Source organism: Haplochromis burtoni, unplaced genomic scaffold (assembly GCF_018398535.1).
Source record: "Haplochromis burtoni strain Fernald_Lab_line unplaced genomic scaffold, NCSU_Asbu1 Contig_1346, whole genome shotgun sequence".
Taxonomy (NCBI): domain Eukaryota; kingdom Metazoa; phylum Chordata; class Actinopteri; order Cichliformes; family Cichlidae; genus Haplochromis; species Haplochromis burtoni.
The window spans coordinates 27,013-53,351 of record NW_024583707.1 but is presented as its reverse complement, the minus strand read 5'-3'; the positions used below and the strand labels follow the sequence as shown (position 1 = coordinate 53,351).

The following is a 26,339-nucleotide window of genomic DNA, read 5'->3' as shown; positions in this document are numbered from 1 at the left end:
ACCATGCTTCAACACATTCTGCACTTTCGTGAATCTAAAGTAAACAGTCTTTTTTTTTTCCACTCGTCTTTACTCGATCTGTACAAATCTAAGTTATTATTATTATTATTATTATTATTATTATTATTATTATTAATAAAATATATAAACATCTCATCAGTGCCACTGTTTGTGTATTGTTTTAAATGACAGCAGTTTGAAAGCATGTGAAAACGTCGGTGTATCCTATGAAAATTGCTGATAAGGAAACATTTGATCTTCTTGAAAGAGTGGCTGCTAAAAGGTGTGGTGCACTAAAATTCTGGAAATCACTACAGAAAATTATGTGGTAGTTTTGTAGAGGGTGTGTTACTCTTCACCAAAAGAAATATGAATAACAGGCATCACATTGATGAGTCTTATTCTGCTGAAGGTTTCTTCCTGCTAAATGTAACTTTTTCCTTCCGACCACCAGAATGTGCTTGCTCATAGCAGTTCACTTGATTACTGCTGTTTTTTTCCCAATACTGTAAGTTGTTTAACTAACAGTAAAGCATCTTAAGGTGGCTGTTACTGTGTTCTGTGTGCTCTTACTGCAATTAAAACCCGAATGACTAATTTAGAATCTGAAAATAATTGAAAAACGTATTTTTCTGATGGTTGTACCAGTTTTAACAATGTTTGCTTGTCTTGTTTGCAACCGGTGGTACCCCTGTATACACTTATCCTATCAACTTCATAACCCTATGTGACTTAATTTAACATTTTCAGAAAACTTGACCTGTGACCCCTGACTTTGAGGCCGAGGTCACTGAGAATCAAACTTGTCTGAGCTTTTTAGTAGATGCACCTATGGTATCGATTTCAAAACTCTATGTAGCCTACGTCTCAAGTTATCGCATTCACAAACTTGGTTGTCCACATTGCCCGCTTGGAGGTATGACGATGAGCTGAGGGATAAACTCAAACTGTCATGCGATCAGCTTTGTGTGCATTACTGCATGCGTGATTGTGTGTATCTTACATGCATGATTTAAGATGAGGAGTTAAATACAGCAATGTAGCTCCTCAATATATCAAAATGAAAAGCTGGAGTGAGCAGTCGTCTCTCGCGGGACCACACCACTCCATTACTGATCAACACACTGTGTCCTGAAACCAAAAAAAAAAAAAGACTTGTAGTTAGGAGCACTGTCGTTTGGCTTTTAGAACAAAAACAATACTGGGAAAGATTTAATTCCAGTAAACTCTGCAACATATGAGGAAAACTGAAATATTTCACTCACCCAGCCATGGGCGCAGGCGGTGAGAAATTAATTCATCTTTCACTGTGATGCTGGCTGAAGGAAGTAAATGATGAACAATGTAAGCAAACACCAAAAGCTTAGCTTCAGACTGACTGTTGGTGTTTTATAAGCAGAGGTTTGACGTAGTCAGGGTGGAAGAGTCTGACCAGATGGTAGAAAGGACCGAGGAACCAGCAGCAGGAGTGTTTGTATGTCTGCACCAGGTCATCCACCCACTGGAGGCCTTCTTCTGTGCTCTGCATCTAAAATGTTTTATCACAAAACAAGACTTAAAGATTGGTGCTGATTATAGCAATCAAAGAGAAATAGTAACATAGCAACAAAAAGTACATCTGTTTAACTCTGAAACCTATAGCTGCATCATGTAGAGATTACAAATATTTAAAATAGTTCATAAAAAAGGAGGATGTCTGTTTGTCGTACCTTCCCAAGATGGTCCAACAGCCATGAACGTGTCTGTGGTTTGCTGAAACAGGACAACCTGTGAGAGTACCAGGTGTAACGCAGCAGCAGCCTCGCAGTCCAAAGTGCAACCACAGCAACCAGTCCAGTACTGAAAATGTACAGGACTGAACAGAGACCTGTCCAGCTGAGGACCAGAGCAAGGACACTGTGCAGGAGAGTCATCACTGAGAGAGAGCAATTAGCATCCAGACGTTTAAGTTTCTCACCACTGGCCCTGCTCTGTTGGTTGTACTTATAGGGGCAAATTGCTCCACCCCCCACTCACACACACTTGATTATAAATACTAAAATAACTTAGAACTAGAGCTTTTAGTTCTAAGTTATGAAATGTACATAGTATTCCATTAGTCTTCTCACATTTTAATATAACTCTACAAACTATTTCACTCTTGCAATCCCCCAACGATAATAATAACATGCAGTCTGAACAATAGGGCTACTGCACATGGTAATTTAAAATGATAACTGTATAAAAAAGAAATAAGTGACTGAATATAAAAACAGAAGTCATGATGGCTATAAAAAGGTCAAATACTATGCAAGAACTGCTGTACCAAAAGTAGTGTTGTTGCAATATTTTGGAGAATTCTGATTTTGTTTTCATTGTGGAGATTAATTATCGGTACTTTCTGATTTAATGCAGTAACATCTCCATTCTACAGGCTTTGGATTTTAAGATTACACGAAAATGCCCACTTACTTGGAATTCTCCTTGATGGCAGAGAACCACCTCTTAACCTGATCACCTGCTTACCCAGAGAAGCTGCTCTGAGTTTCATGAAATGAGAAAGACAAAGAGGCCGTCATTTCAGTTTGGTTCACTTGCATAAAAGCACAGGGTGAGTCAAACCATGACTTCTGTTTCATTTAGGAGCACTTTGGAAATGAATCAAACTGGATGCTAATTGGTCTGACTAAAGCTAGCTAGCGACTAAAAACTAGAGGAAAGTTGTCTCTCAGGAATGAACTTAATGAAGTTGTTTGTCTTTTCTTATCAGTTTAGTACGATGGACACTTTGTTTATGGTGTTTACACTTGTTTGTGAAGCTCTGTGGAACCTTCAAAGTTGTTTTGTGATAACCTGATTCCTTTTATTTTAAACGAAGAAGCTTCATTATAGTTAAGTTAAAGGATAAACTGGTGCTTTTCTACTCTGAGCACTCAAAGTGCTTTTATACAACTTGCCTCATTCACCCAAGCGCTTTTTTTCTAAGATTTACATATGCAAGTGCTTTTTAATGCTCACACACAATCAAACTCCGATGGATGCATCGGAGAGCACCTTGGAGTTAGTGTCTTGGTATGAAGGATACCTGGCGACTGGAGCAGAGTGAATCACCAACCTTCCGATGTGTAGGCCACTTTCTCGACCTCCTGTGTTTGTTTATATATGTATGTATATTTGTACACACACACTACTTTGAAAAAAATTAGACTGTGGATGTATATTTCTGCATCAAAAAGTAACTGACTATTAATATGAAATGGATAATAAGGGTGGCTTTGCCAGTGTTTATATCCGTTTTGGATATGATTCAGGTGTATTGACCCAGGGTCATATCTATAACATGCAGGACACCGACCGTGTACTGCTTTTGTTAGTGTAAACTTCCTCATTATTTGAAATCTTGAGTATTGACAGTGAGAAAAAACTATTAATGTTTGTTACAGGTGCAGAATGCTGCGATCAGTGGAAAGACAGGGCTTGTGTGTACAGATGAGCAGCGCAGGTGGAATGCAGGGACAGCAAAGAACCTTGAACCTAAACGTCTAAGCCAGATAAACTTCAGACATCACAGGGCAGAGCAGCAGTATGATGTGAACTCCCGGACTGCAGTGACACAATCTCTCCCTAACACACCATATCACCTTACACATCAAGACTTTATTGACAGTGTTAGCAAAGCACCAGTGAAGCCACTTTTCCTCCTCAAGAACACATTAATTGTAAAGTGTTACAATGCCTCGCCATCTGCAGGTCCTCACCGCAACAGTAAAGTTGATGAGCAATTTTTTCAGCCACACCAAGCACACAGTTACAAACTAAGCTGTAATCCATGCAGGGCATTCTACCAGGCATACATTCAAGTTTCTGAAGAGCGAGCAGAACAATTTAAGATTCTCCACAAAGTTGATCATCATACCATTGATGAGATCAATGGTTTCTGTGGGGACTGACAGGCTTTGTCAACCCTAACAAGGGATCGGGGAATTGCAACAACATGCAATTTAAATCCTTCATCCAGCTCAACAAGGTCGATGCCTCAAACCTTGTGTAGGACTTTCAAGCCTTCCTTGGAAAACTTGGTTAGATCAAAATGTTTCTTGATCAAATGCCAAGAATTCCGCAGCTGTTGGATTCGGTAGAGAGAAAGGTTGAACTTTGAGAACAACAGCTTCAACCTTTCCAGCCATCTCGGTTCGATTACGATGCCATCAAAATCGAAGTCAGCATCTAGTTGCTCACCAGCATTGTCAACAGTACTAGCCTGCAGAGGAATGAGGATCTCTGGGTCAGTCAGGAAATATGGAACACTGGAGGCACTTGAAAATGCTGTGGCCAAACCATCCATGTTCTCCCTAGCAACATCCTCCATGGCTCGTGGAATCTGGTAAGTAAAAAGAAGAAAAATGGGGTAAGTACACACAAAAATAAGTACAATAAGTACACCCTTTAAACGGATGACTCCGTATCGACCAAATGGCGAGGCACGGATGCGTGGAGGATATGGGAGGGTTGGTGTACCAGCGGTCTCTTCCTCCCAGTGTGACAAATGAGTACATGGCAGCTGGGTGGGCCCCACGAGAGACCCAGGCTGTCTGTGGGCACAGCAGACAGGGCGGGATGATTGGCTCCGGTTTCAACTCAACTTCCTCTTCACAGAGCATCCTCTGTGGTCTCCAGCCTCAGCGTGCGGGTTGTTCAAGGCAACATATGGCTGAGAGCTGTGGCTGTTTGCATGGTGACAAATTGATGTTGCGTCTCCTTTTCCCATTCCTGTTCCTCTGACATGGCACGGTGACATGCATTTAAAGTTCAGGCTGTCAGCTTTATTTAGGTGTATTTTCACATCCAGCATCCCACATGTGTGACATTAATATTATGACCATTAAAGTATGAGAAGATGCTGGATTTGGAGCGTGAAGCTAAAAGCTTCTGAAGAGTGCTGCAACATTGCACGTGCAACTTAAAGCTTCTTGTTTTGACATCAGGGAGAATCCAGATTTTACACTCATACAGACGCTGTATCCATCAGAATACTATACAGGGAGTGCAGAATTATTAGGCAAGTTGTATTTTTGAGGAATAATTTTATTATTGAACAACAACCATGTTCTCAATGAACCCAAAAAACTCATTAATATCAAAGCTGAATGTTTGTTGGAAGTAGTTTTTAGTTTGTTTTTAGTTTTAGCTATTTTAGGGGGATATCTGTGTGTGCAGGTGACTATTACTGTGCAGTAATTATTAGGCAACTTAACAAAAAACAAATATATACCCATTTCAATTATTTATTTTTACCAGTGAAACCAATATAACATCTCCACATTCACAAATATACATTTCTGACATTCAAAAACAAATCAGCGACCAATATAGCCACCTTTCTTTGCAAGGACACTCAAAAGCCTGCCATCCATGGATTCTGTCAGTGTTTTGATCTGTTCACCATCAACATTGCGTGCAGCAGCAACCACAGCCTCCCAGACACTGTTCAGAGAGGTGTACTGTTTTCCCTCCTTGTAAATCTCACATTTGATGATGGACCACAGGTTCTCAATGGGGTTCAGATCAGGTGAACAAGGAGGCCATGTCATTAGTTTTTCTTCTTTTATACCCTTTCTTGCCAGCCACGCTGTGGAGTACTTGGACGCGTGTGATGGAGCATTGTCCTGCATGAAAATCATGTTTTTCTTGAAGGATGCAGACTTCTTCCTGTACCACTGCTTGAAGAAGGTGTCTTCCAGAAACTGGCAGTAGGACTGGGAGTTGAGCTTGACTCCATCCTCAACCCGAAAAGGCCCCACAAGCTCATCTTTGATGATACCAGCCCAAACCAGTACTCCACCTCCACCTTGCTGGCGTCTGAGTCGGACTGGAGCTCTCTGCCCTAAGATAAACAAAAATGTCCTACTCTGTTAGTTCTAAGCATAAAGTCAAAATAAAAAAAGGACATGATTAGAAAAGGAAATCAACTTGTATGCCTATGCATCCCTGAGAAGGTCTCTTCGCTTTCTCCCAAAGCCCTTGTACGACCTTGCAGGTAGTCTTGCTGCTTTGCATTGTCCAACATACTCCTTGTATGCCACGTCAGTGGAGATTGTTGGATCAAGGTTGATAAATCCCTTTTCCTGCTGTGTCCAGTGTCTGCTGGTTTGAGCGGGCATGTACACAGCTCTCATCTGCAATAGGACAGGTTCCTCATCCTCTTCCTCCATCACCATGGGGAGATCTGGAGGCAACTTTTTCTCCGTATGGGGTTTTGGATTCCCCATTCGATAAAGGATATCGTAGGGGAGCTTATAGAGAGTGAAGCCGAAAACTTTTTCACACACTTATGTTAAAAGTATCTTGTACTTTTGGAGCTCTGCCTGTGTCATCTTCAGCTCCAGGAGTTGGTCCTTCAGTTTCTCATAGAACACAAAATCCTTATTCATGATAAGTCCCACTGAGCTGACCAGCACCAAGACCTTGTTCCGCGTGTGCTTTTCAATCTTCCCCGGAATCCTCTTCGTTACTTGGGGCAGCCATGGCATTCCATGCTCTCTGTACCTTTCAAGGGTCCTGGCGTAGCACAGTCCACGGCGCTCCATCTCCATGGCCACATCCCCCACTATGGCCATGGCCTGGGACTCGATGGAAGGCTCCCTGCCGTCATTATGCATCTCTACATAATCCATCAAGTTCCAAGAAGCCCTCCTTGTTCCCTTTATATCACGGTACTTAACGTCCGGGAACCACCTGATCTTCAGCTCAAGGAATCCTGCTCTTAGGCATTCTTGTACATTCTTGCCTTCCCCTTCAACAAGCTTCCTCGCCCGGGCAAAGGTGAATGGGGTCGGGAAGGAGTCTCTGGTGGCCAGGTTCTCCATCAGTGCAGCCAGATTAATGTGTCCCTTGAGATTCTCTGGGCATTTTCCCCTTGCAACTCTGAGATGAAGATGCCGTCGTTCCTCCTGAAGAGGTCTTTCAGCAGCAGCTTTACAAGTTTAGGTCCCAGCGCAGAAGGCTTGCACTTGAGAGTCAATGTGAGAGCAAATAGCCTCTCGATTCTTTTCATCTGGAGTGTGTCCCTTATTCAGTGTGCCAGAGGTGGTGGGCAGTCCTCAATAGCTGCACCAGTTGCTGCACCCAGGCCCATGAAGCCCCTCATGTTGGTTGCACTGAACTCATGCAGCGAGCTGGTCCCCAGTGCTGCCGAGTACTGTCTGTCCATGTTGGACAAGGGGTGCCCGTATAATAGCTCCAGCTGGAATGCCTTCTACACTGGGAGAAAGCCGCCTTTGCCTTTGTGCTTCTGCCGGAGCTGGTCAGCCATATACTTTAGACAGCGAGACAGTATCTCATTCACGCTTGGCTGTTCCTGTTCCCGTTTAAAGGGGACAACGAGGGGGAAGTCCATCAGGCACTTATGCAATTTCCTCAAGTTGAAGAATGAGCATGCAAAAACGTCTGTAAAGTCTGCCAGTTCCTTCCCTTCCATCCCCTTCACGATCTCTATTCTCTGGTTATAATTACCTGCTGCCTTCCTGGCCAAGTCAATCATGTGGATGTAGTAGTCCTCAGCTCTGGTGGCCACCGCCTGTGACGTAATTTGGGTGGCCGAGGCCACCAGTGACGATCAAGCCACTAATGGGGTGCCGGAATGTGGACATATAATGAGTGTGTCGGCTGTCCACATAAACTTGCCAGAAGGTGACATTAGGCCGAGTGACAATCTCTGCCAAAGCTGGCAAGATGTCCGGTGGGTGCTGGTCTAGTTCTGTCTGCACGTTAACACACTCGTGCATGGACATGCACGTGAAGAACCTAGCTTTGGGTCCCAACATCCTTTCCAGTCCTGCTCTTGACCAGAAAAGTGTGGTGTGAGGGTCCAGTGGTATTAAGTTGCAGGCCATGTGCAGAGAACATCGCACAACGTCATCATGGTGAGCTATTTCCCTCAAATGAAAGGGGTTCCTTGTCTTTTGTCCAAATTTGTAGACAAACAACCGGACTTCCAATGTTGGATGCTCCGGCAACATCCTCTTCGCTTCATCAAGTTTGGAGAGCACGAACGTTCGATCCTGCTCCAATACGTTAATGCTCCCTTTGTTTTGAATGATGGTCTTCTGCAGTGTGGGTCTGGTCAGGTCTTCCAGTGGAAGGTCTTTGAGCAACTAGACAAATTTTGTTAAGATGCCATTAACAAGGTCCACTGTGTGCCTTGGTAAATAGTCAGGCATTTTACAGACTCTGTCCACCACCACAAGGGACTTGGGAATTACTATAGCTTCTAACTTGAATCCCCCGTCCAGGTAGGCAAAATCAAAGCCTCTTACCTTTGGCAGCACTTTTAAGCCCTCCATAGACACCTTACTAAGGTCAAAGTGTTTCTTTATGGTGTGCCAGGAGTTTTTCAGCTGGTGCATTTTGAAGGGTGCCATGTTCAACCTAGAAAAGGGTATATGCAGGCCTTTCAAGTTTTTTAGTTCAACCACCACTCCGTCGTAATCAAATTTACTCCGAACAAGTCTCGTGGGATCCTCAACTGTCGTTGCCTGCAATGGAATGAAAATGTTGGGGTCCAGGAGGAAATCCTCAATGCTTTTAGATCTGGCGAAAGCATCCGCCAAACCCTTCATATTTTCAACACCAACGTCCTCCATGGCTGTTGTGTTCTGGAAAGAACAGAAAGTATAATCAGGTAAGTTTAAAAAAAAAAAAAAAAAAGTGAAACAATTAAAAAACTGTTAAACCAGGAAAGGCAAAAACAGTGTAATCAAGTAAGTAAAACACATTAAAATCAAGTAAAGAACAGGAAATAGCAATTTGCAACAGTTAAGAATATGCAAAAATATTACTGTGCCTCCAGAAAATGAAGGTTATAACAGAAAATCTGTCGCTCTCCCTCCCTGTCTTTCACTCACACAGACACACCACCGCCATCAACTTTGCAAAATTGCTAATGAAAAGCATTGATCAGGCAGCTGTGATTGAATAGCTGTAAATCCAACTATTTTCACGGTTGTTGTGGTCGTGATAATTTTGTGATGCCACATCGAAAAGGCTCGGATGAGCTTTCCAAAGTTCTACAAGTTGTGCCTCCGTCGCTTGTGTCCAGATCACACGCTGCACAGCCGTGCTGCTCCGTCTTTTTCACCGACGTTTACGTGTTTGTGCGTGAGCAGTGTGAGCGGCTGTGGTGAGACCCTCACGAGCGATTGATGAGCGGGAGCTGGTCGTGAGGTGTTAATCGCTTCTCGTTACCCCACGTATACTACACGATGCACGATGAAGGCCAAAATCGGGCCGATCACCAAATCGGTCGCACGAATCAAAAATCGGCTCAAAATGGGCCAAAAACCGCACAGTGTGAGCTCAGCATTAGCGCAGCAATGTTTGTTCCCCTCAGAGAGAGAAAAAAAAAGGCTGCAAAAGGACAGGGAGGAATGGGAAAAGGAAAACAGCTGGCTGTAAAAGTGCACGATCACACCTATAAAGCGCACTGCACTGTGTGCCGGCGCACTTTTTCCATAGGCATGCTTCTAGTGGTGGGCACATGAAGAACATGAGGGGCGTGAAAGCTCGGGGAACCCTTAACCAATTTTTTGTCCACCAGGCCACGGCAGAAGCCGTTTTTAAACCCTCTGGTTAAGGTTAATATGGGCATGTGCAGTGAATATCATATGGGCTCAAAATGTGGTCATAAATATTTTGTATGTGTAAAATAGATTTGTGTGTGGACTTGTAAATTGCAGGGGGTTTTTTTTCTAAGTACGGATTTTGACCCTATTTTTCTTCCCTTCATCTGATTGGTCAATGTCATGTCAATCACAAATGTAACTATCCAATCAGAGAACAGATGGGTTTGGCTGTCGAGGGGTGCTTTCTTTGAACTTTTCATATTCTGTTGCACTGTTTTTACTTGAAGCTCTGCATTCCCAGTGATTGCATTTCCTTTTGTAAGCGTCTGTGGAACAAAAGTCTCTGCATCCGCATTAAGAATTTCAAGGCTGTTTCCCTTTGTTTTAAAATATGATTCCATTCCATTAGATTTCCGTGAAGCGACGCTCCGCATAGTGGATCCAGTTCTCAGCACGTTCACCTTTGCAACAGTTGCAGCTATATCTGCTTCAAGCTGAAGTTGTTCTTTCTTTCTCCTCAATTGTTCCTCTTGTTCTTCAAGAGAGTGTTTTTCTTTCAGCATATGTTGACGTGCAAGCAAGGCGGCCATTTCAGCTTCTGCCCTGAGACGTGCAGATGAAGTAGATGATACTCTTGAGCTTGACCTACTGCCTTGATATGACACACTGTCGGATGGCAACACATCATCATTAACATCATTCTGAGGATTAAGAGATAATTGTGGTTCTTTTCCAGTGTGCTCTCGCACCTCCATTTCTCCTCCCAGGGAAGTTTCCTGTGACTGTGCTTTGTCAGATGATGGCCTCCCCGAACGTTTATCAGTTTCAGAAAGCCATATCTTAACATCCTCCATAAACCCTTTATTGTATTTAGCGATGCTTGAGAACCATTTATTTTGTTTATCTTTCTCATCAAATGAGATGAGAGAAAGTAAAGATTCATGCACTGGCATCCTTAAACAGGTGTGTTAACTCAAACTGTGATTTGACTCGTGAATGATTTTTATCATCTTTCATTAGCTCTTTAAGAGACATAATAACACTTTTCATTTTGTTTACATGCCTTTTCCGATCTGTTTGGATGGTTTCAATTTTGTTTGCAAGAGCTTTCTCAGTGAGAGAAATTAATCTTTTATCCTTTTCAGTTTTTCCAACAACAGATGCAGCCTGCGATCCACTCATTTTAAGCATTCAACATAAGCAGCATGCCAAAATCCAAAACAAAGGCAACAGCGATTCCTTCAAACTCAGTTGAACGCCTGCAGAGCCACAGCACACGCACACACACGCACACACCAAATTCAACAGCAAACGTAGCGGTGGGCGTGTCACAAAAACATCTTCGTATCAGAATCCAAACTGCGTTCAAACAAACAACACGCAGCACAAAAACACAGTTTACATACCACCGTCGTCTTCTCCTTATCTGTCAGACTAGCCGCTTTTATGGGTGTAGTGGCGGCGGTGTGTGGGCTCGCGTCGGCGTTTATTCAGCGCTGATTGCGGGAGGCTCCATTGCCGTCGCACTTTTTGCTGACAAATATTGGCGACTGTCAAGCCTTTGAGTCGCCGAGCAGCTGAATAGGGGAATAATGTTGACGCGCCCGCTGTTTAAAACGTAAGTCAAATTTCCAGGTTAAAACTCCTTTATTTGTTATCAAATCCTTAAAATCCGTAGAAAAACAGTGATCAAAAACAGTCTAAGCTTGAGCAAAAGTCGACTTCCCCCATCACCCACTCGTTCACAAAAATTCCCTCAGGACGTGAACAGATGATATAGCAATCACTATTACCGACACCACGTGACCCAAAGCTACGCCTATCCACAACACTAGCTAAAGGTCCAGCTGCTGTATGTCAAAGGGGTCAAAGGGAGAGAAAAGAAAAAGAGCTAACTTCACCCAGAAAGATGTAAGAAAAGATAGGACAGGAGAGAAAGAAGAGAGGTTATATCTGTGGACTGTAGGAGATACTATTTAAATAGGAAATGAGCCGTACACACACAGTCAGTTCACAAGGTTTAATGCTAATGCGCCTGTGCTTACATGTTATTTTAATTATTCTAATTATTAATTCATTTACATTTAAAATGATGATGCTTAGAGTCATTCACTGAACTCAGTCATTATACCAACTTTAAACAGTTTACAGTATACCTTTAGTGTAGGGAATGGAACTCAGCCAAGATAGCTGTGAAACATCAGGTTACATCTTGTTGAGTTTAATCCACAAAGAGTAACAGCATTTAACATTTGTATTCTCATGTACTGATATTAATTTTGTAGTATATTAATATAGAAGGCCTAGTTACATGTGCATAAAAATAGATAGTAGAACTGTCTACTTTTTACTTTCGTACTTTGAGGACATTTCAGAGCCTGTAATTATTCACTTTTGCTCGAGTAAAGAACTTGAATCAGTACTTCAACGTTCAGCATTGGACCCGGTTAATACTTGGATGGGAAACCTGGAAATACCAGGTGCTGTAAGCTTTTTCACTTCGACACACAAACTGCAGAGGGCGCTGCTGATATCTATTGTAGCTGGAGACACAGTTCAGTAAGACATGGTCAGACTGTATCAGTCCTTACTACAAACCAGGAAGGCAACAAATATTTTTTTCACAGTACTGTAAAACAACAAAGAGTTACACACATTGTGTGGTATCATCGTAATAGTTACTAATTGTGTTGAGCAGGTGTTCATTTTCAAATTAATGTCAGCAGATTTTTGCTAATTTACTGTATAGAGTAGGTAATAGATAGCCATGCAGTGATACAAGCAATCCAAAACTACATGAAACACATGACATTAGACATAATGGGCCTTCCTCATTGGAGACATGTTGACTTCTTAGTCACATGATTAGCAACAATGATCATGCTGATCTGTGTGTGCCTGTGAGCTGTTGGCAAAACTTATTTTTGCTGCTGTTTTCTTTTTACCCTCTTTTTTTCTAAGTTAATCATAAAAAAGTTTTCCGCCATAATTTTCTTTATTACTCCATTTACATAAATTCAACTGGAGTTTTGCTTTTGAAGTTCAAATTTTGGCTTCGTCCACACGTACACGGGTATTTTTGAAAACGAAGATTTTCCGTTTTCGTGTATAAAAAAAATCCCGTCCACACATAAAAGCCAAAAACGAAGGAAAACACTGGTAGGAACATGCCAAAGCAGCAGGTGGCGCTATATTCCTAACCGTGTAGAAATGTTGGCCAATCAGAAGTCAATAAGCCTGGGTGGGAAAGAGTAAACAAAGATGGCGCATAGAAGCAGAACTGAGTCGTATGTGTGGCAGGACAATAACTGTGTGTGTATATGTAAGCATTTAAACACTGCAGAGTAAAATTAACAGTAACAGTATTTTGTCTACGTCCGCCATTGTAGAAATTAATTTCACCGAAACAATAACGTGGTGCACAGTGTGACGTCAGAAGAGGCGCACACCTTTGACGCTGTGTTTTCTCCGTTTTCCTCGTCCACACGTAAACGCAGAAACTGAGTTTTTGAAAATATCCACCCTGGCCGGAGTTTTGTGACTGAAAACGCCGTTTACGTGTGGACGAAAGGCGCAAACGCATAGAAAAATCTGCGTTTTCAAAAATACCCGGGTACGTGTGGACGTAGCTTTATACTCTTCAGTTCTGTGTACTATAGCTGGCATTTATTGTAAAATGCCAACGTGAGTATTTGATTCTTCTGTAGAGGTATTACAGTAACATGGCTATTAGTGCAATACCAGAGATAGCATTTATCCACATAACAATGATGTAAGAATTGTGTTTAAGTAAAATCTGAAGATATTTCACTTGAGTAGCCCGTGCTACATTTTAATACCACAATAACTATTTGATTAGTCTCACCATCACTTTATGATTATGCCAGTACTGAACACAAAAATGTAAGAGACAAATCAAGAGCCTGGTTTGTCAGATTGCACATTTTTATTTTAGTTAAATGATCTCCAGATGATCAAAAAGTGAAGACATGCAAATGTTAACTTATCAACAAATGTTGTTACAGTAGTTTTGACTGCCAATCACAATCATGTTCTCAGAACGGTTAAACACACATTATACACGATAATGTGATGTAAGGACAGTAACTGATCCACAGGACATCTTCAGAGATGGTCTTCAACAAACTCAAAGTGCTTCAACAAGCAACACACACATAATCAGGAATTTCTACTGTTTATTTAAAACAGCATTAAATTGAATGACATTTTATTTATATTGCACCAAATCACAGACCCTACAATGATTAAACATTTCAAACTATTTTATGATATACTTGAGATAGCACATGTTCAAATTCACATTTTTCATGAACATATTGCTTCCTCATAGACACATTTCAAACAATTTCATACTTTCTATCTGTTAATTTTGCGGTTTTAGAAAGCCTTTATTAAATCAAAAGTAAATGTTTATAAAGGAAGGTCAAAATTAAAGGCTTGTGGCACAGGCAAAGTTTGGGCAGAGTCTGACTGATGGGACTCTTTTTGTGACTTATTTACTCAGATTCAGCATCACACAATAAAATATATAACTGATAAAGAAACAGAAAGACAGAGAACCGTTTAAGGCATCATTGAAACCTGATACTTCAGGCCTCAAGGTGTACAGGTAGGCCATTTTCACATTTTATCCTTTTGTTTTTTCTGATTGTTAGCATTTGGTATAAACAAGGTTTGCTGCTTATCATTATGCAGTCAATGACATCAAATTTGTGGGTGACAAACCCCTTTTTGTTAGTGCTACACAAAGCAACTACTAAGGTCACCTTATCTTTCATGAAAGTATTTATTGACTTACACTGATTTATGTCATTGACATTTATCATCATGTTATTACAGTCATGAGAGCCCTTTCTTGGAAGGATGTGTTTCCTTTTGAAATCTTTATAAGTTTGTGAGAGCACAGCAGCAGACAGCAGCAGCAGCAAACAGGCACTTTGAACCTTCATGAGTCCCTGGTGAAGAAAAACCAAACATTTACATTAGTCTGTCCTCTTTAAAGTTTTGATTTTAGTGGGCAGTTGTCTGTAGAAAAAAGAAAATATAATATTGTTTAAACAGTCATAATAAAAAAAACATTTTCTGAGTAAATGACATCCAACACAACACTGGGAAATTAACTTTCTGAATTTTTGTTTACATTTTTGTGGACTTACAAGAAAAATAGGACCTTTTTAGTACACTATAACAGTAAGTAAAGAAAAAGAAGAAAACAAAACAAACTTTTTATAATATACTAAATCTTTGTAATGCAAACTTGCTGAATTACTTAGTTTTGTGACTTGACTGAGAACGGGTTGGTTGGTTAATCTGCGGTGGACATAAGCTGGTCGTCTGAAGCACCAGATGGTAAAGATGTCTCTTTAGATTCAATCTGATGAATATGGTTTAATTATAGTAAATACATTACACAGTGACCTGCTGATAGACTCTTTAACTTTAACAAAAGCAAAGTAACTTGAACAACATCCAACAACAACGAGTCACTTATTTTCACAAACGGCTCTGTGTGTAAGTTATGGAGGTCATTTATCAGACATACAAATTCACTGAGACAATATTACTTTTGTTTTCTTTAACTCTGAAGCATTCCAAGGATATTACTTAATTAATGTAATACTTTTTTTGTATACAACTTCTAGTCTTCTTCTTCCCCTTTCAGCTGTTCGCTTTAGTTATCATCCTATCCTTACCATCCTCATCTGTCACACCAGCCCTCTCCAGCTTTGTCTCCAAAACCTGTCCCTCTGATCTAATCTTTTTTAATCCTGTCGATTCTGGTCAATCTTAGTACTAACAAAATGCAACTGCCATTATTATTATAGTTTTATCATTAATGATGGACTAAAAAAAATTGTATTCATGCAGTTTTATGATGTACATTTTTCAGATATCAGTGTTTATAACCAAAAGGCCTACGGAAATGTTATTACCCACTAGCAAAGGGTTACACAAAGGCAAAATGGTAAAATATAACAAGTCCAAAGACTGACCTGCTTAAAGATGAAAATCACCAAAAAAGGAACAAAAAGTCAAACAAAACAGCCAAGGGAGAAAGAACCCTGATTCCTCTGTGCAGCTGCTGCCCTACTCCTGTGGTATGCAGAGCAACAGTTTAGCACCCACACTTCCTGTCCATTTCATACTGTGTATTTTAAGCCCATATACGGCATATAAACAACTAACCAACAGAGTTACAGTTACACATATATATTTGGTTTAATACATTAACATTATTATTATTATTATTTCTGACTTAAACTAAAACAAATATTTTTTTTATCATAATGCAAACCATAAAGGGCCAAAGTGCTCAAATAAAAAGTCCTTTTATGTTGTCAATCATCACACCATGTACACCTTTATGAGTTTACATGAGAAATATGTCTTATCTGATCATAACAAAACAAAAGCTGTTTTCTAGACTCCGGTGGTGTTGCAGACAGGGGGTGTGCAGTGTGTTCACAAGAGTCACACGTCCTGCAGACGTGACATTGACTCAGTGAATTTTGACCATGTGACATGCAGAGGTGCTTATCTCTCTACAGAGATGGAAGTCACAAAACAGTTTCGCCACTTTAGCTCTTCTTTCTTTATTTTTAAACTTCTGTACCGCATTAACCATTTCCCGCAGTAAGCTATTGTAATAGGTAATGGCAAAATAAGTCATGTGTAGATTACAGCTGAGTGAATATGAACTTTGAAATGTTTCATCTGAATTTACCATGGCCAAATCAGTCTTTAATGGGGCCACAGTGTGTATAAAGTGTAATTAATAATACAAGAAACTAAAATCATGAAACTTCTAACACAAGACTTTAATACTGGGACATTTGGCATCTTGATGAGTTGAACTTTAACTGTCACTACATATTGTTACTCCCAAATAAATAAGAATAATCAAAAATATTTAACTGGAACATGTTTTGATCAAAAATCTAAAGGTTTAGTGTCCTCAGACAATCTAAAAGTGTATTGCTTCTATTTTGTTTTTAGCTTTTCGAGCATATACTATATGATATGCAATGTACCTTGACCTACATTAGATAGATGTCTGTCATATACAGAAGAGACAACAGAGATGTGCAAATAGTTTATTAGCAGACTGGCAGAATATTATTTGATGTATATATTTTGTGGCAGAATAATTATAAATTGTAGATATATTCAGAAGTATAGAGATACGTGTCATGTTAGAGTCATGCCTGTGGCCACAAGTGCAACTGGTCTTCTGGTTTAAAATGCGGAAATATGAGCAAACTGTCAAAACATTTCACAAGTCTGTCAGTCACAGAATAAATGCCACATCATAGTTCATCTGTTGTTGCACCAGATATGTTAGCAGAGTGTGCACGAACTGTATAAATCATCAGTTATATAAATATAGTGCTGTGAAAAAGTGCTGTCACAGTTTGGCCGACAAACATGCAGGAATACCTTGTTTAATGTAAAACCAGCTTTGAATAGCAAACTGTGTCTACAAGCTGTTGTGGTCATTTGTTGTGACAGTTGCATTGTTTCCTAATCACAAATAGAGAAGTGCTAAAGTGTCTCAGGAAGGTTGCAAAAGTGATGCAAATAATTATCTGAGATGTTTGTGCTTTTATGTATAAAAGCGGAAGTGCACAGAGCCTACGCTCTGACAAAGGCAAACTATGACTTGTAAATGTAAAATATAATATCTGTTGGTCTTCAGTCTTCACTTCATGTTTGGTAAGAACATTCATTTATCATATATTATAGGAAAGAAACTCATTGATAGACAAAACTCTTAACTGAAGTTCACACACAGGTGTAAAGACGTGTGTTGAATACCAAAGTCTGAATTATTGATTCTGCTCCACTTTGCAGATTACCAACTCATTCCTGAGCCACTGCGAGTTAACCAAACAACTACAAGCAAAAACAAAGAAAGGTAGAGTGCTGGGTAACCGATATTTTTGTATGTGAAACTGCATTTAGTAAAAGCAGTGTCTCTGTGGCTCTGTTATTACAGAGCATCAAATAAACGCAAACATTTTGATGGAGGCTCAACACTGTTTTACTGTAAATCTACACATTTTCAGATAAAACCAAAGTAAAATGTGATCAGTGTCATCCAGTTGATGTGCACTATATCAAATTTATGACAGATCTACTACACCAGTAACAAGAATGAGGAAATATTAATGTAAATGCTCTGTTTTCTTTATCAGGGGATCATGAGGTTTCAATGTGCCTGTTTGCTGCTGGTGCTGTTTTCTCCTGCTGTGCTCTGTAAAACTGATGACAAGCTCAAAACTAAACATGTCGTTGTGAGAAAGGGCTCCTGTGATCAAATGATGAAAAACATCAATGGCAGAAATGAATGCAAGGAGAAAAACACTTTCATCAAAGAAGAGTATTTGGAATCAGTTCTGACTGTGTGTGTAAAAACAAACACAGGATTCATCCCCAGACAGTATGACGTTATTAAATGTAAACAATCGAGCAAGAACCCTTGTTCATACAAGTACACTGAAACCAAACTTCAGTTGATAACGTGTAACAATGGAAAACCTGTACACCTTGATGCGTGGAAGGATTAAAGTTGAAAGTGATGCTATTTGTGCCTCTTTACTTGGCAGTAACATTTATCAAAATGTTAATTATGTGGCTATGTTCAGTGAATTCTGGAAATTAAAGGATTTATTTTGGAAGTGTAAGAATTTGGGAAACATTGAATATAGCAGAATAAACTTTCTTCCTCCAGCAATCTTTGTTTGTCTTTTGATTTATTGGATTTACAGCTATGAATACGTTTTGAAGCAGAATACATGCTTGCATTTTTCACATTGTCAATTTATCTGGACACAAACCAAAAACAAAACTGGAACTGGGAGGACTGGGAGTATTGTGTTCTGGGCATTTTTGTAACCTGTGCTAGAGCAAAACTGTTTGGGTTTTTTTTTACAGCACATCAACAAAACGCAAACAAAATTCATATAGAGTTCTTGTATTCGCTGTAAAAAAAAATCTGTAATTTTACATTTTTCCTCTGTTAAATCTTTGCAGAATTTTGCAGATATAATTATCTTTGAAAACTATAATTACTGTCCAGTAGTTGCCAGATTCAGAAATGTATATTGTATACAGATTATATATAGATACAAATTTAATGAGTATGAACAACCTGTTGCAAACCTGTAAATTACAGGTTTGCATTATTAAAATGCAATCAATCATAATATTATTTTACAGATGGCTATTGAAATTTCATATAATTAAAGTACTATCAGTTATGTAACACTAAAAATATCGATATTTTTGTACTTTTTTTATTGAAAAATATCAGAAGTGAAAGGGTTATATTGAGAAAATTGTGCCGCCAATCAGTCAAAAACATTTTGTATCTTAGTTCTTAACAGAAGCAGTGTTAGTGCTGGTACTCTGCCGCGCAACCTCGACAAGATCTGAAATGATGTGATTGGAAATTGAAAACTTTCATCCAATAGCCAGCAATAAGGAAAAAATTTGGAGGAAGGAAACAGGCCATTTAGAGTTTGTACCTGGTGAAGGATGACAAACAGGATTAAAAAAAAGGGTTAAATGTTGAGACACAGGAAGTGTGTTTAAAAGCTGTCATTGGAAAACTGAATTTCATAACTCTATAATGTTTAAGTAGGTAAATGTTTATATAAAAATCAAAATGCCATGCCGTATTACTGCACTGTTATGATAGTATCAAACAAACCAAAGCTAATGTTAAATGTAACTTTCAGTGTTTATATGGAATCCAGTCTGATTTGATAAGATTTGTAGTTAGCAATGTAATTACATGTGCATGTGATTACAATACCAATAACATTTAATAACATTAACATTTTTTAATTTTTTTAAATAAAACGTCATTTTAAACTTTGTAGGTTGGAATAACTTTTTTTTTTTAAATTTTTATTAAATATCACGATTTCTTACATAAAGTTATAAATAATAAATTATATAAATAACAGTTGATAGAATCAACAATGAACAGTAGATTGTTATAATTACAAACCCAGATGCTAGTTTTACAGTATTTAAGAGCATTTTGACTTCTATGGGTGGTATGTAATTTTTATGATTAAATAAGACTGCCATGTAAGAGAATTGACATAAAATTACATTATAATAACAGTACTTTTCTGCAACTCTAAGGTCGATCAGTTGTGCTGTAGGAACATTTCATCATATTAATAGTTAAATGTAATCATTTTTACACATGTAAAAATATTGCAGGTAAAAGTTAAAGCTATAAAGCCGCATATTTATATCTAAAAAAAGTTTTTTTTGAAATTCACTTTTTTTTTCTTAACAGTACTTAAATATAGAGCTGCAGTATATCGAAGTTATGACAGATCAACTGTGCCACCAAAATGTAAGAAAGGAAACAAAATTGTGAATGCTATGTTTCTTTTTATGTTAAAGAAGATAATTTTTTTATTTGCCCAGTTAAATGTCGATTTCTGACAAGAAGATTTCAGCCCTTATATTAATGTGTGAAACCTCAAAACCAAACTGCTAATTACGGTCTGAGAGGTACATTAAAGAGTTGCATGGTGATTATTGCATTTGCCTATATTAGATAAAGACACCAAAAAGTTACTGCAGATAGATAACGTTTGTCAGTGGGCATCGACGTAGATACTGCATTAAGTTTCACTTCCTGGCTGATCTTTTCTTTACTCTTTTCTCAAAAACACAAGTTTCTATATCATCTTATTGGCTCATTCATCTGACTGCTCCTGCTATGTGGGCGTGTTTAGAGGCTCCAGCTGCAGCCACAGGCCTCCCTCCGCACGCAGGACGAGTTGGGGGAGACGGCGAACTCTGCTGCTCCCGAGTTCAGGATTCACTCCTGGGGTCAGTCGAAACCTGAGCAGGGTCAACGCCACAACAACACGGAGCTCCACCATGGCGAATTTCTGACCAATGCAGTTCCTGTTAAAATATGCTTGTTATTTTGCTACCAAAACATTTCCTAGTTGTACTGTTGGGAATAATTCTGAAACTGAACCTGGGGCCTGAGGAGAAGGGGATGAAGGCATGAGAGGTTTGGCTCTTTTTGTTGCTTGGGTCAAATCGCTGGGGATCATATTCCTGGTTAGAGAGCAAATGACAAAGATTAAATATGACAGATTTGTATCAAAAATTAAGATGATCTTACTAAGTGCTTACATGTGGGTTTGTCCAAACAGTGGGGTTATGGTGTGTTCCATAAATGCTTACCAGGCAGATTGTACCTGGTTTACAAGAAACAATTAGTTGAGTTAGTTAAAGCTTAAACTTTCCTTTTACAACTTCAACATTTATTCGTTATCAGCTTCTCTCATTAAGTGTGTAACTTGACATTAAAAACTGGAACTAATATATAGTAATCTCTCCTTAAATAGTATCCCTTAAAGTACTGTCTCAAAAATGAAAGTTAAAGCATGATTTATGACAAGACACAGCTCTTGAATCTCCTAAGTCTATTTGAAAATCTTGAAAGAGAGTTTCCCCCCTCACCCGCTGGGACTGTTCGGTTTCCTGGCAGCACCATGTCCTGGGTGTAACTCCGTGTTACAGCCTGCACAGGAGAGTGGAGTCTGAGGCTCTCTTTGATGCACATGGTGGTGAAGGGAAGGTTGGACAGATCCTCCCTTAAGATCAAGTCATGTCAGGGCACTGAGATAAAATTCACATGTAAACATCTGAAACTACCAATAATGTTGCTGGCATTTGTATTTTCTGACCACTGGATTTCTTGTCCATCTCGTCCCTCTATCAGGTCCATCACTTCCTGTCTGCATTTTTCCTGATAGTGTTCATGGCGTGCTAAATTATAAAGCGTCCAGCAGATGGCACTGGCTGTTGTGTCATGACCTGCAGAAGAAGAAGGAAGATTTGCAAAGTGTGAGGATAATGACAGCAAACTATGAGCTGCAGCTTTAAAGAGACATCCTAGAGTATATAGCAGCAGTTACCACTATGGTGTAATTTTTATGTGTGACCACAGATGTTACTGTAACATGTCACCTGCAAACATGAAAGTGTTGGCCTCAGCCTGCATTTCCTCGTCCGTTAGTCCTTGCCCATCTTCATCCTTCAACACACAGACATCTTGCAACTAATGCAGTGCCAAAAATGTAATGCATTTCATTTCATTTCATTTATTTGTTCATTTCCAGGCACAACAAATACCTATATTGAACATAAAATGCACAAAACAAAAAACAAAAATTGCCTGAAAAAGGAGTGGGACGAAGAAAACTTATTAAATCCCACCCCTATACTCACTCATCAACAAAAAAAACAATAAACTTCCCGCAGCTACGCCCATCATTGCATACAGACCCATCAACAGCCCCGGGCACATACAAGCATCTAAACGGCAGCTCGCAAACAACAATTAGAGCCTTCATAACTGAATACAGAATATATAAATTATAAATTGCATTACCACAGGTAACAGGCAGTAATAACTACAAGTAACAAACACACATACATATACATACATATATATCTACACACACATGTACATATATGTACATACATACGCACACTTTTTTTTTTTTGAATCCATACCAGCAATGGTAAGAGAACAGACATTACAGAGCACACTAAAAACCATCATTGAGTATACTGTGACCAGACCAACTGTTTGTAGAGAAATTTAAATCTATGAATATTTTTGCATTGTTTCAATTGTAAACTCAGACTGTTCCAGATTTTCACACCACATACAGACACACAAAAACCTTTACGGGTTGTTCGAGTTCTGGGTAATTTGAATTCTCCAAAGCCTCTCACATTATAAACCTTTTCTCGAATTTCAAATCTAGTTTGTAAATTTGCCGGTAAAAGTTTAGTAAAAGCTTTATACAAAATTATGGATGTATTGTAATTAACCAGATCCTGGAATTTAAGTAACTTTGCCACAGACATGAAACACATGAAGAGCAGGGGAGACTTAACATGGGTTGGAAACACAAGGGGGAACTAATAAGCAAATGAACATAGGAGGCCTAATGAGCTTAACATACTATACACATTAAGATGAACTAAAACTCAAAACACTGGGTCCTAAGACCCAGGATCGTGACACCTGGAATTTAAGTAACTTTGCCTGAAGAAAGAATTTGTGAGTATGATCTAGATAACCAGCCTTGTGAATAATACGCAGTGCTCGTTTCTGTACTGTGACTAATGGATTAGTTGTATTTTTATATGTGTTTCCCCACACTTCCACACAATATGTAAGATATGGAAGAACCAGGGTACAGTACAGAGTACGAAGTGCATCTTTATCAAGGAATTGTTTCACTTTGTTCAAAACTGCGAGGCTTCTGGAAATTTTGGTTTTTATGTGTCTGACGTGGGGTTTCCATGAAATTTTGTTATCAATTACGACTCCCAAAAATTTGTTTTCACTCACATTATCAATTGGTACACCTTCAATGATAATTGGTAATTCTATATTATATTTTAAATTACCAAAAAACATTGCTTTAGTTTTATTTATATTTAATGATAATTTATTTATGTCCATCCATTTTTTTAATTAATTTTAGCTCCCTGTTTACGGTCATTACAAGATCAGTATAATCATCGCTACTGAAAAATATGTTGGTGTCATCTGCGAACAGTATGAGTTTAAGTACTTGAGAAACATCAAAAATATCATTTATGTATACATTGAAAAGTTTTGGTCCCAACACTGACCCTTGGGGAACACCACATGTAATACCAAGTTTCTCTGACACACTTTCACTTAGTTTACGCATATGTGTGGAAGGTCCATACCATCACCTGTTCCAGGCCACTAATGACTGGTGGAGGTTCTCTGTCTGCACAGAATTCCACATATAGATCAGTTCTACATGATTATTTCAGAGCTGTCTCAGTAATAGTTCAAATATAATGGCTCTGGAAGCGAATAACTGATGCATACTCAATAATCCAGCTAATTAAATCCCAAAAGGTTGATTTTGTTCATCTGGATGTAGCCTAAAACACTACATCCATGAACAGAAGCTTAACCAAGAACATATCATATGGAAAGGGTATTATTATATGACTGCCTGAAAACACACCACAAACTGCAGGATAATTAATATGCGGAGGCCAAGAAAAACAAGTCATTGGTCACTAAAAGGACTTATCCAGCACCCACTCAGATGCCCATAAGAGCGAGCCTGTATAGCACATATATATATCCAACCAGCTCGAAGAATATGCAGTGAAATCAATACAGTCGAATTCCATTTGGCCAAAGATATGTGTCATCTAAATATTGTCTTACTCCCAAAGCAGCAGAAACTGTGCTGCGTGCTAAAACACACGGGGAAAATGTAGAGATCCAACAACTAATATTTTGCTGTGAGATTTGCTATGATACATTCTTCATGCAGGTAGAATGAAGTGAAAGATTGAATTTTTCTGCAAAGAGGTTTTAATAAACAGTTAATGTAGTACAATGTGAACAAAGTGCCTTGTTGATTTAATCATTTTTAAACACGAGTGTATACATATATATACACAGAGTAACTTTTAATGTTGAAATGTATGAAAAGTTTTAACTTTAATGTGCAGCTGTATGAAATATACAGCAGCAGCAAAAGTGCACGAAGTAGTAAACTAAATATGACTCCAGGTAATTTATTTTTCACCTCTGTGAGATTTTGACATCTAGTATTATGTGAAGTCAGCTAATGCAGAGAAAGTCTGGCTATGTTGACATTTCCTCATTATGAATCATCTACATGTTACAAACCCTTATTTAAGAGACCCTTAAGCCGGTGCAGTATTTAAATTAAAAATGGCTCTATACACTCCTTTTTTCCACTACTACCTCCTCCTGGTATCTACTCGGCTCAGCCCGGCTCATTTTCTTTCAGTCGCTTTCTATTAAAGTTGAGTACCATCCTACCTTTGTCAACAACAGGATGTCTACAAAATCTTTCCTCTTCTGGGCAGTTGGAGCAATTTCAGATTGTGCTTCTGTCTCCCTCTGTTGGTTAAGGAGGGTGCGGCGCTTCTCAACCACATCCCTAGTGAACCTGTAAACCAGAATGCAGCGGTTTACATCACTAGCCTGCCTTTACCATACTCAACAGTTCATTAGACATAATTACAAGTTACTATTCAAGAATATTACAGCATCAAAAGTATCTAGAACATTAGATTTAAATAGATTTTTCAACAGTATTGCACAAGGAAAAGAAGATAAGCAACATAAAGGACAGTAACACTTTAGTTTTCACCATTTGGGAGTAACAATGTGTCATCACAATTGCAGCCTTCTATGTGACTTGTGTAACTCAGCTGCAGAATGTCAGAAGGTCAGATTATTACCTGTGTACAGTGTTTAAGGCTTGTTTGAATCGTTCCCCCTGCCGAGTCTTCCCGTAAATCCAGTCCCAGTGGTGTAAAATATTTTTTTCTCTACGCTCTATTATCAGGTCACTGAGCTCCACTATGGCTGACACGTACTCACTGGAAGACCTGGAGGGACAATCTTCTTAGAAACTGACAACTACAACAAAAATGGGAGATATCAGTTGAAGTAAGTGGCTGATCTCACTGCTGACAGTTGCTGTCGTAGCTGAAGGCACATTTCAGTAAACTGTCCAGAGTCATCAGAGTGACGTGGTCAAACATCTCCAGATTAGTTTTGCCTTCTGCTACAAGTCGGCACCACTTGTCCTGAAAACGGAAACAAGGAGGGATTAACAGGATAAAGGTGTGAGCATAAGCATGGAAACAAATCATATGTGGTGTGTGATTCATATGGTACATAATTTACAGCACCTGCTCTGTGCATGATCAGCATACGTTTTTGACAATACTGGAAAATATCACAATATAATATTAAAATATATAAATAAAACAATATACAAATATAAAATCTATAATCTCCTTAGGGATTAATAAAGTATTCTGATACTGCTTGATTCTGAAATCTGTAAAAACTATGACTTGATTTGTATATGGAAAATGTGATATAAATGTATTTATATCACACGCATACGCAATTTTGAAGGTCCCTTGTAATTCTGCAGTTTGGAAGCAGTGTAGATGTCGATTGTGTATTTGTCTGTGTTTGGCCTCCTGGACTATTTCAGGACTATTTCTTTAGATTAAATATCATACATTGATTAAAGCCTATAAAATAAAACATCTTTTTGAAGATAAAAACACTTGAATTTGGGTAACAATTCCCCACAGCAACATGGATTTTATGGAATTTCTTCCTGTTAAAATGCAGTTTTTCCTTATCACCATCGCAAAGTGCTCTCTCATCGAGGGCTGCTTGATTGTTGGGGTTTTCTTCACTACCACAACAATCAAGAATCAGAACATGAATTCTGTTCAGTTAAATTCAAAACACTTGAAATCACAACAACAATCACCTCAGGGCGCTTTATGTTGTGAGGTAAGAACCCTACAGTAATAATCCTGCCAATCACTCAACCCCCTATGAAAAAGCACTTGGTGACAATGAGAAGGTGAAACTCTTTCTTAACAGAAAGAAACCTCCAGCAGAACCCGGCTCAGGGATGGGCAGCCATCTGCAGGAACTAAAGACAAGAAATCAGTGCATCGTGGAATGTTTCTAAGATTTTTAGGTCAGAAGACAAAAATAAAAACTTTATCTGGATTTAGAAGCAGGAAATTAGAGGTCACTCAGTGCTTTAGGTCTTTGAGATATTTCTCTTGTTTAACTAATTGGTGTGTGTC

General features: G+C 38.9%; 2 protein-coding genes and 2 long non-coding RNA genes across 5 annotated transcripts in view; 1 reads left to right on the top strand and 3 right to left on the bottom strand.

The window, feature by feature from the left end:
* Nucleotides 1-1,024: 1,024 nt before the first annotated feature.
* On the bottom strand, nucleotides 1,025-2,724 carry LOC121813264. Its single transcript, XR_006053608.1, has 3 exons — nucleotides 1,710-2,724; nucleotides 1,266-1,528; nucleotides 1,025-1,131 (listed from the first exon to the last, which is right to left on the bottom strand). It is a non-coding gene; the product is annotated as an uncharacterized LOC121813264 (long non-coding RNA).
* A 25-nt stretch (nucleotides 2,725-2,749) lies between these two features.
* Nucleotides 2,750-11,470, bottom strand: LOC121813263. Its single transcript, XM_042216922.1, has 3 exons — nucleotides 11,006-11,470; nucleotides 8,295-8,633; nucleotides 2,750-4,360 (listed from the first exon to the last, which is right to left on the bottom strand). The coding sequence occupies exons 2-3, from the start codon at nucleotides 8,619-8,621 to the stop codon at nucleotides 4,016-4,018; spliced, it is 672 nt and encodes a 223-aa protein (XP_042072856.1). The 5' UTR covers nucleotides 8,622-8,633; nucleotides 11,006-11,470; the 3' UTR covers nucleotides 2,750-4,015.
* A 5,746-nt stretch (nucleotides 11,471-17,216) lies between these two features.
* LOC121811855 lies at nucleotides 17,217-18,261 on the top strand. The gene is made up of 3 exons (XR_006053609.1): nucleotides 17,217-17,333; nucleotides 17,472-17,535; nucleotides 17,816-18,261. It is a non-coding gene; the product is annotated as an uncharacterized LOC121811855 (long non-coding RNA).
* Nucleotides 18,262-18,356: 95 nt separating this feature from the next.
* LOC102295275 (cytochrome P450 4F3) overlaps nucleotides 18,357-26,339 on the bottom strand; it is a gene marked incomplete in the record, with an annotated part of 9,603 nt that continues 1,620 nt past the window's right edge. Inside the window, 9 exon segments of one of the 2 annotated variants that reach the window (XM_042216921.1) lie at nucleotides 18,357-20,558; nucleotides 20,635-20,717; nucleotides 20,847-20,860; nucleotides 21,126-21,259; nucleotides 21,353-21,482; nucleotides 21,636-21,702; nucleotides 24,529-24,658; nucleotides 24,954-25,103; nucleotides 25,183-25,304. In XM_042216921.1, coding sequence (XP_042072855.1) covers nucleotides 20,366-20,558; nucleotides 20,635-20,717; nucleotides 20,847-20,860; nucleotides 21,126-21,259; nucleotides 21,353-21,482; nucleotides 21,636-21,702; nucleotides 24,529-24,658; nucleotides 24,954-25,103; nucleotides 25,183-25,304 — 1,023 coding nt within the window. 2 annotated transcript variants of the gene reach the window in all.

Coding starts and splice junctions, on each gene's coding strand:
- LOC121813263 (XM_042216922.1), bottom strand. CDS start 8,621: ATGGAGGACGTTGGTGTTGAAAATATGAAGGGTTTGGCGGATGCTTTC. Junction 4,361..8,294: donor GCTTAAAAGTGCTGCCAAAG/GTAAGAGGCTTT, acceptor TTTACTTACCAG/ATTCCACGAGCCATGGAGGA.